At 42.5% G+C, this 16,190-nt stretch overlaps 1 protein-coding gene and 1 pseudogene across 1 annotated transcript in view; one reads left to right on the top strand and one right to left on the bottom strand.

Annotated features, from left to right (window-relative positions):
- Positions 1–15,356, bottom strand: part of DNAJC3 (DnaJ heat shock protein family (Hsp40) member C3) — an 82,381-nt gene extending 67,025 nt beyond the window's left edge. The window contains exon 1 of the mRNA XM_060128835.1: positions 15,137–15,356. Within this exon, the coding sequence (XP_059984818.1) occupies positions 15,137–15,218 (82 nt within the window). The 5' untranslated portion in view covers positions 15,219–15,356. The remainder of the gene's footprint in view (positions 1–15,136) is intronic.
- On the top strand, positions 4,778–6,933 carry LOC132508976 (ferritin heavy chain-like; annotated as a pseudogene).
- Positions 15,357–16,190: the final 834 nt, after the last annotated feature.

The raw sequence follows: 16,190 nt of genomic DNA, 5'->3' as shown, positions 1-16,190 counted from the left end.
TCTGTAATCCCCAAATTAATATTCAGGGTGCCTTGGCAGTCATTTGAGGACATGTGAATGTGCAGAATGGTGGCACACTTGAGTCACTCAAAGTGCACGTTCCGAGCTGAAGTCAAACAAGGTGATACTTTTTCTTCCTGTGTGAGCTCTCATGTTATAAGCAAGTGTCCTTTCTACAGTGTATTTAGTGTCATTTTTTTATTTTTGTGGGGTTTTTTTTTTTTTGGTTATTTCACTGTTTAAAATGGCCCCCAAGCATAGTGTTGCCTAGTGTTACTAAGGGCAAGAGACTGTACTGTGCCTTTCAAAGAAAATATGTTTGGGGAATTCCCCGGTGGTCCAGTGGTTAGGACTCCGCGCTTCCATTGCAGGGGGCATGGGTTCGTCCCCTGGTCGGGGAACTAAGATCCTGCAAGCCACGCAGAGCGGGCAAAAAACTAAAAAAAAAAATTTTTAATTAAATAAAATAAGTTTGTTAGATAAGCTTCATTCAGACATGAATGATAATGCTGCTGGCCATGAGTTCAATGTTAGTCAATCAATAATATATATTAAATAAGATATTTTTAAACAGAAACACACACAAAACAAAGTTATGTTTTGATTTGCTAACAAACATGTAGTGACCTGAGGCCTTGCAGGATCCTAACCCTGAATTTCCTCCCAGGTACAATGGTTCAGTATTTGCTAATTCAACGTTCGTAAAGACATATGGAATATAACTGCCATGAATAAGGAGAATAAACTGTACTAACCACATTTTCTCTAATTCCCATTTTTATTTTACAATATGCTGTTGGAATTAACTTTACAATTTCGTTTTTATATAACTGAATACTGAACAGGACAGTGATGGACTCAGAGTAGTAATCAGTAATAGCCAGTAACAGACACAGTGACTGTTGGAAACGTATCTTCTCAACCAGGGTACAGGTGAGAACTTCTTCGCTTATAAGAAGAGCTGTACCTTGTTAGGTAGGAAAGAGAGTATTTTTGTTCTGAAGTTCAAACGTGTGTAGAAGGCGCATATGGACACGAAGCAGCCAAAGCACTTCTCTTTTACAGGGAACACGATGTTACATGTTTCAGTGTGTAAAGGGACATTGCAGGAAAAAAAAATCCGAAGTCACCCCTCAGGAAGGTGCGGGGACGCACGGGCAGGAGCTGGAGGGGTTCTCCGGGGCGCTGAGCGCTCGAGCCCTGGTGGAGGCCAGGGTTACACAGGCACACGCGGTTATCAAAGCCCAGCAGATTTATGCTTGGACAAAGTGGACATTTTATTGTATATAAATTTTAATCCCCCCCAAAACTACTGATGAATGCATGTTAAAGTATTTAGGGACCTGTGTATTGATGTTATTTTGAAAAACATTTTTTAAAAAAGGATTAATGAATGGATGGATAGAGACATGCCCAGATGGATATGTGTTAAAAACAAGCATACTGGACTTCCCTGGCGGTCCGGTGGTTAAGACTCTCTGCGCTCCCAATGCAGGGGGCACAGGTTCGATCCCTGGTCGGGGAACTAAGATCCCGCATGCTGCGCAACGCAGCCAAAAGAAAACAAAAACGAAGTATACTAATTACATTAATGATAGAGCTTAGGTGATGGGTATAGGACTGGACAGTATAAAACTGTTTCAACTTTGCAAAATGTTTAGTAACCAAATGTTGGGAAAACATACACTACAGTAAGTGTTTGGATGGGAGGAATACACACAGGGTGCTGTGAGGGCACAAGTGAAGGCGCCTAACACCTGTAGTTAAAATTAAATTTAAAATTCAACTACTCAGTCTCACTAGTCACAGTGTAAATGCTGGATAGTTAGCAGCTAGTGTGTGGGACAGCAAGGATGATACAGAACATTTGCCACCATCACAGAAAGTTCTACGGGACAGTGCTGGGGGTGAGGTGGGGGGTGCGGTCTCCCCGAGGTCCCCCCTGAAACCTGACGGACAAATGGGGAGGATGGACCTGTGGGAATAGGCTGAAGAGAGAAACCAGCACTCCAAACACAAAGAACATCATACTTAGAAGCTCAGAGCTCAAGATTAATGAGGCTTTCAGAGAACTCCAAGTCCAGGATTTCAGCCAGCTCTCCTCTCCATCATGACTTCATTGCTCTGAGTGGGTCACTTTCACTGCTAGAGGATTCCAGTAAACAGCCAGAAGGGACGAGGGAAACCAATAAACTCTCTGTTACAATAACCCAGGCGACATGACGCTGACCTGACCGTGGAGTAGTAGCAATGGAAACAGAGAAGAATACACTGCTTAGAAAAATAAGAGAAAGAAAAAGACGACTTCCTGTGACTTATGTCAACTGTCTGGATGCAGAGGTCAAGTGAAGAAAGAGCAGGAGTCCAGGAAGACACCCAGAGCGACTATTTGAGCAACTGCCTGCTATTTCAGTCATCAAAAGCTAGTGAATTCCTGATTTCATCGAATAGAGCAAAAAGCCACATGAAATGCACTTTACCTTACTATTTACCCTACTAAACAAAGCAGCTTGCTTTTCCTATTCCTGGGCTGCAGTTTCTGTATAGTGTTTTATTACCTTGGCTGCCCGTTGGAGTCCTCTGTACAACAGAGGAAGGGAAAAAGGGAGAGGGGGAAGGAGGAAACTTTAACTTGGTGGTCTCAAAAATTTGGAGCCCTAAAACTATAATTTAGAGATAAAATGCACCCCTTTGTTCACAGCAGCACTATTCACAAGAGCCAAGACATGGAAACAATCTACTGAATGTCCATCGAAAGATGAATGGATAAAGATGTGGTACAGATATACAATGGAATACTACTCTGCCATAAAAATGAATGAGATAATGCTATTTGCAGCAACATGGATGGACCTAGAGACTATCATACTATGTGAAGCCAGTCAGAAAAAGACAAATACCATATGATATCACTTATATGTGGAATCTAAAATATGACACAAATGAACTTATCTACAAAGAAGAAACAGTCACAGACACAGAAAACAGACTTGTGGTTGCCAATGGGGAAAAGGGGGTGGGGAAGGAATGGATTGGGAGTTTGGGATTAGCAGATGCAAACTATTATATATAGAATTATATTCAATATCCTGTGATAAACCCTAAAAGAATATGAAAAAGAATGTATGTGTGTGTGTGTATATATATATATATGTATAACTGAATCACTGTGCTGTACAGCAGAAATTAACACATTTTAAGTCAACTGTACTTCAATAAAATTAATTTAAAACAAAAAACTCAGGGTCCTGCACAGCCCTATTTGTTTAGGGCAACAATGTGAAAATATCTAACCTATTTAAGAGCGTGTGGGTAAAATTTGGAGAATCAGTTGGGGGATTTCAGTGGGCTGGGAAAGTACTGTTATTTTTCCCACTTAAAATGAAGATATAGGCTCCTGCCCTGTGAAAATTCACTATGCAATATAGATTTAGAAACTGATTATATTCAGAATGTGAGGGTCACCTGTTTCCACCTATTCCATACCATATCCAAAAATATAACCTACTTTTCATAACGAAGATTATGGAAATTAATGCTTCACTTAACAAATGTTACTGAAATCTATATGTAAGGCTGTGGCCATAACAGTAATGAATAAGGCAGCCTCTCCCAAAACAGCACCAAGGAGAACCCAGCAGCCTTTAGCTTTATGAGGACCCCCTAGATGGCAGGTAATCATGGACTCTGGAGAGACAGGCTACTTGCCAGCATTACATTGGAGTCTCTGCCACACACTGAAGTATTTACAGAATACATAATGTGAAGAACGGGACTGACGTCAAAATCATCTTGGAGAGGAGGATGAAAATATAGATGAAATAGGAGCGACCTGGTGTTGGTAATTTTTGAAGCTGGGTGACAGACGGTACACAGTGGTAAATGATACTATTTCCTCTACTTTGGTATATTTTTAAGATTTTTCCAAAAACAAATTTTTTTTAATTTAAATCCTTTCAGTGAGGAAACACTGGCTGATAAAAACTACCCCTTACATTAAAAAATATTTTTTTTGAAGAAAGCAGTCCATGGGGACTAGAGTAAGACAGTCACCTAAGCATATGAGCCTACCTCCCAACATGCTCAAATTCTAGAAATGACAGAATTCACTTAAAAATATAAATGCATAACCTTGCTGGAAAAAAAATGTTTTTAAAGAAGAAGAGGGCCACCTAAAATACAGAAATTTGGGGAAAATTCTCAAAACATAAAAAGGACAGGATTAGATTGGTGGGCAAAATCATATCCAAAGACCCTCTCAGGGGAAACGTACCATGGAGGTGGCTGCAGTTCTCTGAGGGATCCAAACTCTGATACAAGGAAAAGGAAGGGGCCCTGGGGATTTCTCAGCCTCCAGACAGGCAATCGGCCTTCTCCCACAATCAGAATTCAAAGATTAGCAATGAGCAATTCTGAAAAACAAAGCTAATCATAAAATCAATCCATAAGAAACTAACACCAAATAAGAAAATTAAGGAACCAAACTTAGTGGAGCAAAAAAAAAAAAAAAATCTAAAAATGAATACAATTGACATTCTTACAGATCCACAGGATGCCACACACATTAAAAAACAGACCAAAGGTCTATGCACTGACTAATCTAGCAGTAGGAATGCAGTAGAGAAAAAGCTGGATAAACAAGATCATTTCTGCCAGAGGCAAGGAAGAGGAGGACTTAATATAGTCAAATAAGTCCTCCCTGAGAAGATGTTTGAGTTAAAGCATAAAAGGCGGGAGAGCAGTCCTGAATGACAAGAAGCCTCCAGCATGCCAGAATATGACCAGGCAAGGAGCAGAAAATAAGCTCAAAGCCAAGCTCAACTCTAAGGAATCAAAAGGAGGCTCCCAGCATGTTCAGAAGGATAGAGGATTCAGGCAATATAGATCACACTGGGCCTTGCAGGCTATGGTAAGAAATCTGGGTTTTATTCTAAGAGCAAAGGGAAGTCATTAGATAGCTTTTTAGCAAGGAACTGACTATCTGATTTACATTTTAAAAAGATCACTTTGCCTGCGGTGTGGAAAACAGATTAGAGGCGGGAAAGAATGGAAAGGACTGTGGTGGTGTGAACCAAGGATAGCAAGTTTCATTACAGGCTCTAAAATTTTAAAGTCCTTATCTTTCATAAATACTAAAATATTTATGAATGAAATGATGTCATGTGAAATGTTCCAAAATAATCCACAGGTATAGATGAAATAAGATTGCTCATGGGCTGAAAATTGTTAAAGCTGGGAGATTAGTACTTGGGGATTCATGATACCATTCCCCACCTTTGTAAATGTAGAACGTTTCACAAAATAAGGTTTTACTTTAAATCTTTTTAAGAGATAGAGGTGGGGAAATTAAAACAATTAAAGATAGTTCATTTTGATCTTCTAAAGGTAAATTCTAATATAAACTCTACACCCATAAACATTTACAGTTCCTAGTGTAAAATATAAAGGATTGTGCATCACTTATGCAGAAACGTGTGCAGAAACCATGTTAAAATGATACTAGAGAATGAACTAGGGATGGAAATAAGAATGGTGAAAATGCTGTGTGTGGGCTATGGAAGGATCCAGCCTGTTACAGTAAGAACAATTAATCACTAGGGCAAGTTGATGGGTTTATCTATGTGTTCTCAACATGTTGGGGGAAAGGACGTAGTCTTCAAATTAGCAAGAAGATTTCAAACATCTCCCATTTATATTTTCTCAAAAGGGAAGATCAGATCAATGTACTGAATAGAAGATTCCAGATTGCTTGAGGAGGTAAGAAATCTGGATACGAGATAAACCATTAGTCACAGTACTTTCCTTATCCAGTCATGAAAATGTCTAACAGGAAAGATGTAACACAGAAAGAAATTAAGAACCTACTATATAGTGGATACTTTCAGTATATTTATTTCACTTAATTTTCACAACAAACGTAGAAAGTAAACATCTTTCATACTTTTATAACTGAGGAATCTGAGGCTCAAAGAAGTTACCCAAACTGCCTGAAGACTCACAGTAACTGTCACAATAAGATTCAATTCCAAAGCCTAGCTTTCTTTGCAGCACAGCTCAGGAAACTTTTCCCCATATAAACCAGGCTAAGCTTTCTTTCCACAGCTACTAAGCCTTGTATGCTTCACTCACCGAACCCATCATTTAATGTAACATTTTAGCCACAATCCTTTCCAACCTCACAAGCGGAGCCTGAAGTCTAGTGGGAACCAAGAACATATTTGTGAAGTTCCCTGAAGTACTTTGTCCAGATGCCCCCAGCCAGACATTCTTCACGGAGAGCCACAGCGGGGTCCTGCTTCAACAGGGCTTGACAGAGCTTGGGTCAAACCGTCGCTGCAACACCTCCCCACAGCACCCTGGAGGCCCCTCCTCAGCCACCTGCCACCATGACCGAGGCCCCCTCGCGGGTGTGCCGGAGCGACCACCAGGACTCGGAGGCCCCCATCAACCACCAGACCCACCTGGAGCTCTACGCCTCCTCCGTCTACCTGGCCGCGTCTTGCTGCTTTGACCCCGATGGTGGGGCTGTGAAGGACACTGCCTAATATTTTCTTCAGCAGTGTCATGAGGAGAGAGAATACGCTGAGAAACTGATGAAGCTGCAGAACCAATGAGGTGGCTGAATCCCAAACTCTTCAGGATACCAAGAAACTAAACCATGACGACTGAGCAAGCTGGCTGAATGCAACAGAACATGTGTTACACTTGGAAAACAGTGTGAATCAGTCCCTACTGGAACGGCACAAACTGTTCACTGACAAATGATACCCACCTGTGTGATTTCACTGAGACTCACTACCTGAATGAGCAGATGAAATCCGAAGAACTGGGTGACCATAACACCAGCTTGCACAAACGGGGGCCCACGAATCTGGCATGGCAAAGTATCTCTCTTACAAGCACACACTGGGAGACAGGGACACTGAGAGCTGAGCCTCAGGCTGGCTTCCCATGGCCACAGGGTCACTTTCCTGGTCACCAAGGCAGTGCATGCAAGTTGGGGTCACCTTTACCTCTTCTATAAGTTGCACCAAAACATCCATCTACATTCTTTCATTTGTACTATTCCTTCAAATAAAGTAATGTGGTATCCCTCCAAAAAGTTACGTATACTGTCACCCCAAAGGTTGAGCTCCTCTCCAAACTAACTTTCTCTTGCCTTCTATGATTAAAAGAGGTATCCAGCATTTCTCTGTGCCTTTTAAATAAAACTCAGATCTTTATTATGTTACAATTTTACCCAATATAATTTCTATTTAATAATGTGATAAGTAAATACCACTTCCTCTACAAAAATTTCAATCATCCAGGGAGAATTACTATTCCTCCAGTGCATCTTGGTCACTTTTCCATAACAGAACTTGCCATAGTGTACGTGGCGGTTGTGTAGGCCGCCTTCTCCCCGAAAGAGATGGTGTGCCTCCTAACCGGGATCTTCTCTCACCTTCCTCCAAATCCAGCCCCCATGCTACTGCAAGAGCAATCCTCCCAAGATGCACTCCTAGTAACAATTCTGCAGTATTTTCAGGTCGCTGGCTAGATTCAACCTCAGTCCCTTCAGATCTAAAGGCAAACAAGACCCTTCTTGATCAGGTCCCTTGATGTGGGTCCAGCCTTATCACCCCTCACTCCTTCAACTCTTAATTTATACTCCAATAACATAATGAACTGGCCGAACTTTCCTGAACATACTAGTTCTTATGCTGCATCCCTTTAAGCTTGCTATGCCATGAAAAGGCCTCTCCCACTTGCCCACCTGGAAAACTCCCACTCCTCTATCAGGATTCTGCCCTCAAATGCTGGTTCCTTTGTGAAACTTTCCCTAACTACCTCAGTGAGAAGGTGGGAAAAGTTCCTCCTATGCTCCTGCTATACTGTGCATCCCTCCACTCACAAGTACATGACTTCACTTTGCAATACCCCAGTTTCAATAAGCTGATCTTCACAGTTTGCCTGCCTCTCACAACCCCCACAGTCCCAAACCTGATCGAAAGCAAGTCGGAGAGAATGAACGGTCTTTTCTTCTTTTTATCACCTAGTTCAGTACCTTTCACAAAGCGGACACTCAATATTTATTGAATGAATGTAACTAAATTCCTTCTTAAATGTATAATTCATCAGAATAATAGAAGCTAAGATATGTAATAACAATTAAAAAATCAAACTGATACTACTACCAAAGACTCATAAAGACACTAATATGTTTCTTTAAAAATTGCAAATGTGGCTGTTTTTGCAATATCTCAACTGTGTTATTTTGAGCCATGGATAATTTTTTATTCCATTGCCACATCCCGGGAGACAGTGACAATGAAAGCAGTCTCCTAATTCTGAGAGATGAGGCAACCAAACATCCTGCCATCTCCTGAACAGAATTAAACAATAAGTTTCTCCATAGACAAGTATCAACCAAAGGTCAGCAAAATATACAGGAAGGACAGGAAAAAAGGTGGAGTAACTAACTCTTTCACTGAAGTTAGTATTAGAATCTGTCATATTTTAGAGAGCAAAATATAAAGAATTTTAAGAAACATAAAGTTGAGGGGTTAAAAGTATGATGTGCTGGGCTTCCCGTGGCGCAGTGGTTGAGAGTCCACCTGCCGATGCAGGGGACGCGGGTTCGTGCCCCGGTCCGGGAGGATCCCACGTGCCGTGGGGCGGCTGGGCCCGTGAGCCATGGCCGCTGGGCCTGCGCGTCCAGAGCCAGCTCCGCAACGGGAGAGGCCACAACAGTGAGAGGCCCGCGTACTGAAAAAAAAAAAAAAAAGTATGATGTGCTGAGAGTCACAATCAAGACTGGAGCAACCAGACTGAAAAAGGCAAGAACAAAAGGTCAGAGATGCTCAGGCTCAAGCCAAGGCCAGGTGGCAGAACAGAAGCAAGTTTAGGGTGGTTGTTCAGGTTGGAGCACTTAGAATGTCAGGGAGGAAGAGAACCTTAAGATCATTCTAAAAAGGTACACAAGGGGAAAAAAAAGTACTGTCTGTAAAAGGTCCTATCTAAATCCAAGATCAAAGCAAGATGGGGCAGAGTCTGAAAAAAGTCTCATGACAGAAACACAGGAAACTGGAATCTGGCCACAGAAAGAGCAAGAAGTTCATTATCTTCGCAATTCCACAGTCAGTGAGGACCAATGATGAAACAGTTTTAATAAAAATACACTGAGCTGGAAACCCTAGACCTTGTAAGCATCTCTTTCCAATTACTCTAACCTAAAAAGTGTTTTAGTATACAAAGCCAAACTGAAAGGAAGAAAAGGCTGAGTGGTTATGTAGCAAGTACATATGAACAATGCCTGCATGAAATCTTCCTGGGTAAACTAGGAAAATAACATCTATTGTAACCAAGTTTGCTCGATTTCAACGGACATTAGTCTTTGTTTCAATTAACTACGGAGGCATAAATGTTGTGATGGGACTCCTTGTTCAAGGAATTTCAACTTGGAAAATAAGTGTGCAATGGTCCTTACCCAAAAAAAAAGTTAAAACAGTCAACCTCACTCATCCATTCTAAAAGTATTTATTGCACATCTACTTCACGTCAACATGTTTTAGGTATAGAGACAAGAGTGTTTTCCATAAAGCTTATATTCTAGAGGAACAGACAGACAAGAAATACAAATGAGGTAGTTCAAGACAATATTAAGTTTTATGAAGAAAATACAAAAAGGTAAAGGGAGAGTATTAACTGACCTAGAGCGTGCTTCTTACATAATATGTCAGGACTGAAACATGAATGCTCATTTGGCTGTTCTCTGAAATCTTCAGAGTATAGGAACAACAGGAATAAAGACACTTAATCAAAAAATGAGCTTGGCATTTGGAAGTAAAGTTGATGTGGTAGGAGCCTAGCGATGGAGAAGATTAAGATGAAAAGAGATATAAGTAAATAGGAGTCATATAAGTCAGGCTTTGCAGTATTAGTGGAGTATTAGGTTGAGAAGAGAACACAAGACGAGAATATAGCAGTAGAGACTACCAACCACTCTTTAAAGTTCTGCTATCAAAACTTTGGAAACACTATAGTGGAAATACTATAGCATGTTGAAGTGCTGATGTCAATGACCCAGAAGAGGAAGAAAATGATGATACAGGAGAAAAACAGTAACTGTAGAAGCAATATTTTCAGAAGGCAAGAGGAAATGGAATCCAGGGCATAAGTATAGGAATTGGGTTTTGCCAGGAATAGAGATGCTTTATCCATTAATATAAGAAAATTAGCAGAATGGGTAGAGATGCAAGTAGGCTAGTAAATTCAGAGGTAGAAAGAAGAGGAAATTGCCCTGTGATGGCCTTCATTTTCCCAATAAAGATAAGGTCTAAAAGAATCAGGTAACAGAAGAAAGAAAAGGAGGGTTTAAATTGGAGATTTAAGGAAAGAGGAAGAGGTTTGAGACACTGATTTTCAATAGACATACTAGGGAATTGTAGGAATGTTAGCAGTACTGAGTGTGCATGTGAAATAGAGATTATATTCTTAAAATGAGACCAGTCAGCAAGGTTATCTTCATTTTTCTCCATCCATGTTCAGCTGTGAGGTTTGACAAACAAGTTGGCCAAGTTGGATTTAATCAGTTCAAATTTTGCCAGGTGAGTAAAACAAAAGAGCACAGGGGCAAGAAAATTAAAGGATGTTTTCGGTGGAGTGACTACAAGAGGGACCGCTAAATCTACACTGAGAAAGTAGGGAAGAGGACATGGATGCTTCACAAAGCATGTTTTATGTCCCCAAGCAGTCTGTAAACTCAAAAGGCAAAAACCAAGAGTTCTATACTACATATACCTCACCAAAGAACACTACAGTGAAGCCTCTGCTAACTGATTAAATGAGTCCTCTCCATAGTCCAGAACTCCATATAACATAAACTCATCAGATTTTTTAAAAAGCAGCATTCCGAAGATCTTGAAAAATCAATTTATGGTTGACATGATGTTTTTGCTCTTAAGAGCAGGTGATTGGGTTCCCATGATTATTTCCATAGAAACAAAGATTAATAGCTGGACAATAACCAAAGGAACACTATGGCAATAGAAATTAAATTAATTAACTTCATATGGGAAAGTAAAGCCTAATTACTACAGGACACCCATCTCAGAACAACTCCCCCTGTCCCACAGAATCTAATCAACTGCATTTCTGGGCACTTTGCAATGCTAACTAGTCAAGTGAATTGGGACTTGGACAGTATTGCTAACTATAGCCTATATCATTAAATGAATTTAAAATAATTCTAGAAGCAATCTGATCATCTGCTAAAATACTTAGTTTATAAGAATCTCCCCTTATCCTCAGGGAATACATTCCAAGACTCCCAGTGGATACCAAAACCACGGACAGTACCGAACCCTATATATACACTATGTTTTTTCCTATACATACACACCTATGATAAAGTTTGATTTATAAATTAAACACAGTAAGAGATTGACAGCAATAATAAAATAGAACAATTATAACAATACACTGTAATAAAAGATGTGAATGTGGTCCCCTCTTCTCAAAATATCTTACTGGACAAATATAATGCCTTTTCCATCTTAACTAAGCACTTAACACACACTGTGGCCGCACCCTTTGCAGTCTGAGTTGCGACAGCCAAGCTAGCACAAATTTCTTTTTCCTTTTTCACAGTTTTACGGATAGAAGATTCGTTCTTACCGTGGATATCAGCAACCTCAGCATACAATTTTTTTTCTTTCCTTACTAAGTCAAGGGCTTCCACTTTTTCACTTAAAGGAAGCACTTTACGGCTTCTCTTTGGCATACCCAAATTTCCGAATTGTCAGCATCACTAGGCTTGCATTTTGGGGCCATTATTAAGTAAAATAAGGGTTACCTGAACACAAGCCCTGAGATACCGCTGATAATCCAGATAGCTACTAAGTGACTAACAGGCAGGATACATGGGACAAAGGGATGATTCATGACCTAAGTGAGACAGCGTGAGATTTCATCATGCTACTCAGAAAAGTTCGCAATTTAAAACTTATGAATTGTTTATTTCTGGAATTTCCCATTTAATATTTTCGGACCACGGTTGACCACAAGTAACTGAAACCAAGAAAAGCGAAACCACAGATAAGGGGGGACTGCTGTATATAAATTACTGAAAGTCCTTTGTTTTCGCTACTTTATTCTTTTCATATTTAAATAATGTCAAGAAAATCCTAGAGAACACAAAACATACTTTTAGTAAGTTAGATTCACATAAGAAGTATCACCATCTTTTGTACTCAGGAGATTTCTAACTATTCTTTTCCCAATGTCCAAAATATATGGTTTAGTCAGATCAGTTCAGTGAAATAAAGAAAAATTGAGTCCTGAAAGAATGTTAAGGAAGAAAAAGAGATAAAAGAAGGTTTGGTTCCCAGGTTGTGTTCCTACTTAAATCACCAAATAGAACACACCATTAGCAGAGAATTAAAATAGCTTCCTTATCTGTAATATGAGAATACTAAAGTAGATACTTATACTAAAGTTTTCTTTCTGCTCCAAAAATTCTATTCCCAAACTAGTGCTTTGGACTTCCCCCTTTCAAAGGCCTTTTTGAAAAGGGATGCTAAAAGATTTAACCTTTCAATTCATGAGCCTATCACATATTTTCTTCCTCTGAATTACATTAACAGAAAAGCCTAGAAAAAAAAAAGATGAATATTTTAAATCAGAAAAAAATAGGCCAGGTAAGCTAATTATTGGCGACAGTCTCCAACATATGCAAGGTCTTGTTTCTCACTCACTCTTCTCGCACGCATTCTCATTTATTTCTTCTCTCCCCAAGTCTTAAGCCTAACAGTGGGATCACACAGTCCTGAATGACTCCAGAGGACATTTAGGTTAGAGAACCCAGAGGCAGAACTTATTTGGGAAAACAGGAGCTAACCATTTGCTAATGCAAGTCAGAGGTTCTTTCTTATCTTTATATCCCCATCACCAAATAAAATAATAGATATATAATAACAGATACCTAAGTTAACTCCGCTATATAATTTATTACATCAGTGATTCTCACCAGTGATTTCTTTTTAGAAATGCAAAATTTCAGGTCCTACCTGGACTTACTGAATCAAAAATTTGGGGACTAAGTTTCAGCACTCTGTTTAAAAAGCTCTCCAGGTGATGCACACTCAAGCTTGAGAACCGCTGTATTAAACATGTCAGGAAATCACCTTCCTGTTCATTACTGCTGGTGGCAAGCAAAGAAACAAACAAAAATGCTGATTTTTCTCAGCTGCCACCACTTACAAATGCTTGGGCCCACATTATGCTGTCAACCACTTAACTTCTGTTTCCAGCCCACACACAAGATGAACTTTAGAGTCAAATAACTTGAGTTAAACTTATGGCTCTTAGAGTTAACAGCTATGTGACCTTATCCAAGTTAATTAAACTCTTGGAGCCTCAGTTCCCTCATCTGTAAAGCAGAAATAACATCACATACCTCCATGAATAAGATACAGCTTACAGAAAGGTGTCCAGGACAGTGCCTGGCACACAGCAGACCTTCAATAAATGTAAGATCTTCTTCCTTTCTTCCCTACCACCTGTACCAAGTCCCTGCTGCTTTACACAGACAACACCCTAAAGAAGACAGCACTTTAGCACCCCTCTGAGAAACGTTACCAATGCCTCCCATACCGAAAAGCTCTCTGGCGAGGTTTTTCTTCTGGAAAATACCACAGGAGAGACATGAAGTGTTATGAGTCCTACAGAATCATATACAGAACAGCGATTCTAAAAAGGTGGTCTACAAGCTAGTGGAAAAAGCAAATCATTCAAAAGTGTGTACCTGTGTAACTTAAAAAATAACTGACGTTAAGCACAATATAGGCAACTTTCTCTTAAGTGGCCATAATTAATTAATGACAACTGGGGATTAACGCTAAACTTCACCGAGCAGGAGGTGTTAACATCAGAAAACGCAAAAGAACTGGAATACATGACCTATATTAAAGTGGTCCAGGCATTCCAATTTCACTGTCAAATTCTTTGTCCCAATGTTATCACACTATATATCTTGTTTTGGGGTTCCAAAAAATATATGGTCTCCAGGGGAACCCCTCCTCCAAAAAAAAAAACCACTGCCATAAATGACACCTAAAAATTGGAGAGTATTACTCCTTTTTGTAAGTTTATAATTTTGAGGGGATTTTACCATAAACAATTCCCAACTTAAGCTCCGCACTCCCTCTAATATTAAGTCCAATATTAAAATGTTTAATTTGACTACTAGCCTATTCATGGAGACGAAAATAGGTCAGTGCACGTGGTATGTCATTATACTAGAATATTTCGCAGGGTAACCAAGTTAGCAGCGTCAGTTCAATGAGCGCTTGCAGGTTTCACTCGTACTCCTCAAGTTGACAACTAAGACGGGACAGCCCTCTATGTTTGCTGTTCTGTTAGAGTAGCCAACATTCCCAACTGTAGGACCGTAGGGAAGCTGAGGCATTCGTATCTTCTTACGGGGACATTTTTCCAGAGAACTCGTAATAGGAAAGCTAAACCAACAACAGGCTGGGAACTGCAAAGCCACAAACTTAGTGCCCTGCCCGCCGGGAGCTTGAATGCCTGCACCGGCTACTTAACGACTGCAACCTAACAACTTCTAGACACAAGACAGCAGAGCGGGGTGACGATTACTCACTTTTAACATTCAACACTGTCCCCCTCACCTTACTCAGCAGGACATCCTCCCCACCGCCAACCCCCGGAACCCCTTGGGCCACCTTTACCGCCTCCTCCCAGCACCACTACCCTGGAGTCCCCAGGCGCCAAGCGGGGGTCCCGAGCGAGGCTGGGAGCCGACGGCTGCCCGGGTCTCCGCGTCCCAGGACGCCCCAGAAGCCGCTGGCCGGTGCCCCGCTTCCCCCCGACCCCATTAGCCCCACTCCTCACTCCAAACCCGCTGTCCCGGCCCCGCGGCCCGCCGGTCCCGCACCTCTTCCCCAGACAAACCCGGAACCGGGAGCCGGCCCCCGCCCAGGGGCGGGTTTAGGCCCAAGCCAGGCCACGGAGTCCCCGGCTCCCGCCCCACCGCCCGGGCCGCCCCGAAACTCGTGCCGGGACGGAGGCGGGGAAGCGCTGCGAGGCCTGGCCCGGGAGCCCACTCCTCCGGCCGGGGCAGGACACGACTCACCTTCGTACTGTAGGTCCACCAGAACCAGCAGGAAGGGGAACACCGAGCCCAGCCGGCTGGTCACAGAGCCGGGTGCCACCATGTCCGAGGGCGCGGGCGCTGAGGAGGAGCGAAGGTGCGGGGCCCACCAGCCCCCGCCGGCGCTCACGCTGCAGCTGCGCCCACCCGCCGTCCGCTCTTGCTCGGGCCTAAGGCGGCTGGCGCCCCGCGGAAGAAGGCAGCGGTAGGCGGGGCCCGGGCGGGGCTACGCCCCGAGCGCCGCCGCCGCCCAATCACCTTCTTCCTGGCCACTTTCCTACTGGGCTCGCCGGGGTCGTGGTTCGCGCTGATAGGCTGTAGGGGCCGCTGCCCCCGCCCCTTCTCTGATAGGATAACGTGGAAGCACGAGACAAGACTGCGTCCGCCTGCGGTGGAGCTGTCAGGAGCTCCAAATCGCTGCGGCGGGCCGGAGGGAGGCGGCCGGGCAGCTGTGTGGCAGCCGCCGAGTCCGCATGCGCAGGCCGCGGAAGCCTTTTTGGGCCGGTCCCCGCGCGCTGGGTCGGCGAGGAGGAGGATGTCAGCAATCCGAGGTTTTCCAGCGTGCTGTTTGGGAAAAGGTGAATCCGCCGCTTCCGCAGTGAGAAGCCAAACCTGGCCCCAGGAAGTCTGCGGGGGTGGATCGGGGAACAGGACAAGTGGCAGAGCCTACTACCTCCCTCAGAGAGTCTCGGAACCTACACGGACCGCCCTGAGGAGCGGTGGCGAAACGATCAGGAGAAGCTCGGGCTCAGTAAAGTAGGGTGAGCCGATGGAGCCGGGAGCATGTCAGGACAACCAGGTACATTAGGGACCTAAGGGAGGTAAGTGAGAATGGCATGGAAGATTGGGACCCATTCCCTGACTGTCCAGTGGACCAGCGTGTCCAGAAAAAGAGCAATTCTGGAAGATTCTGTGCAGAAGAAACCAGGGAAGCACAGCAGCTAAGAGAGCAAAGGGCTCTTGAGAGTGCAGCCAACGTCAACTATAAGGAAAAAAAGAGAGACGTGTTAGGACGGATCTTGTATCTTGTGCTCAA

Source organism: Lagenorhynchus albirostris, chromosome 18 (assembly GCF_949774975.1).
Source record: "Lagenorhynchus albirostris chromosome 18, mLagAlb1.1, whole genome shotgun sequence".
Lineage (NCBI taxonomy): Eukaryota > Metazoa > Chordata > Mammalia > Artiodactyla > Delphinidae > Lagenorhynchus > Lagenorhynchus albirostris.
The sequence above is the reverse complement of the archived record's forward strand: the minus strand, read 5'-3'. Positions and strand labels throughout refer to the sequence as shown.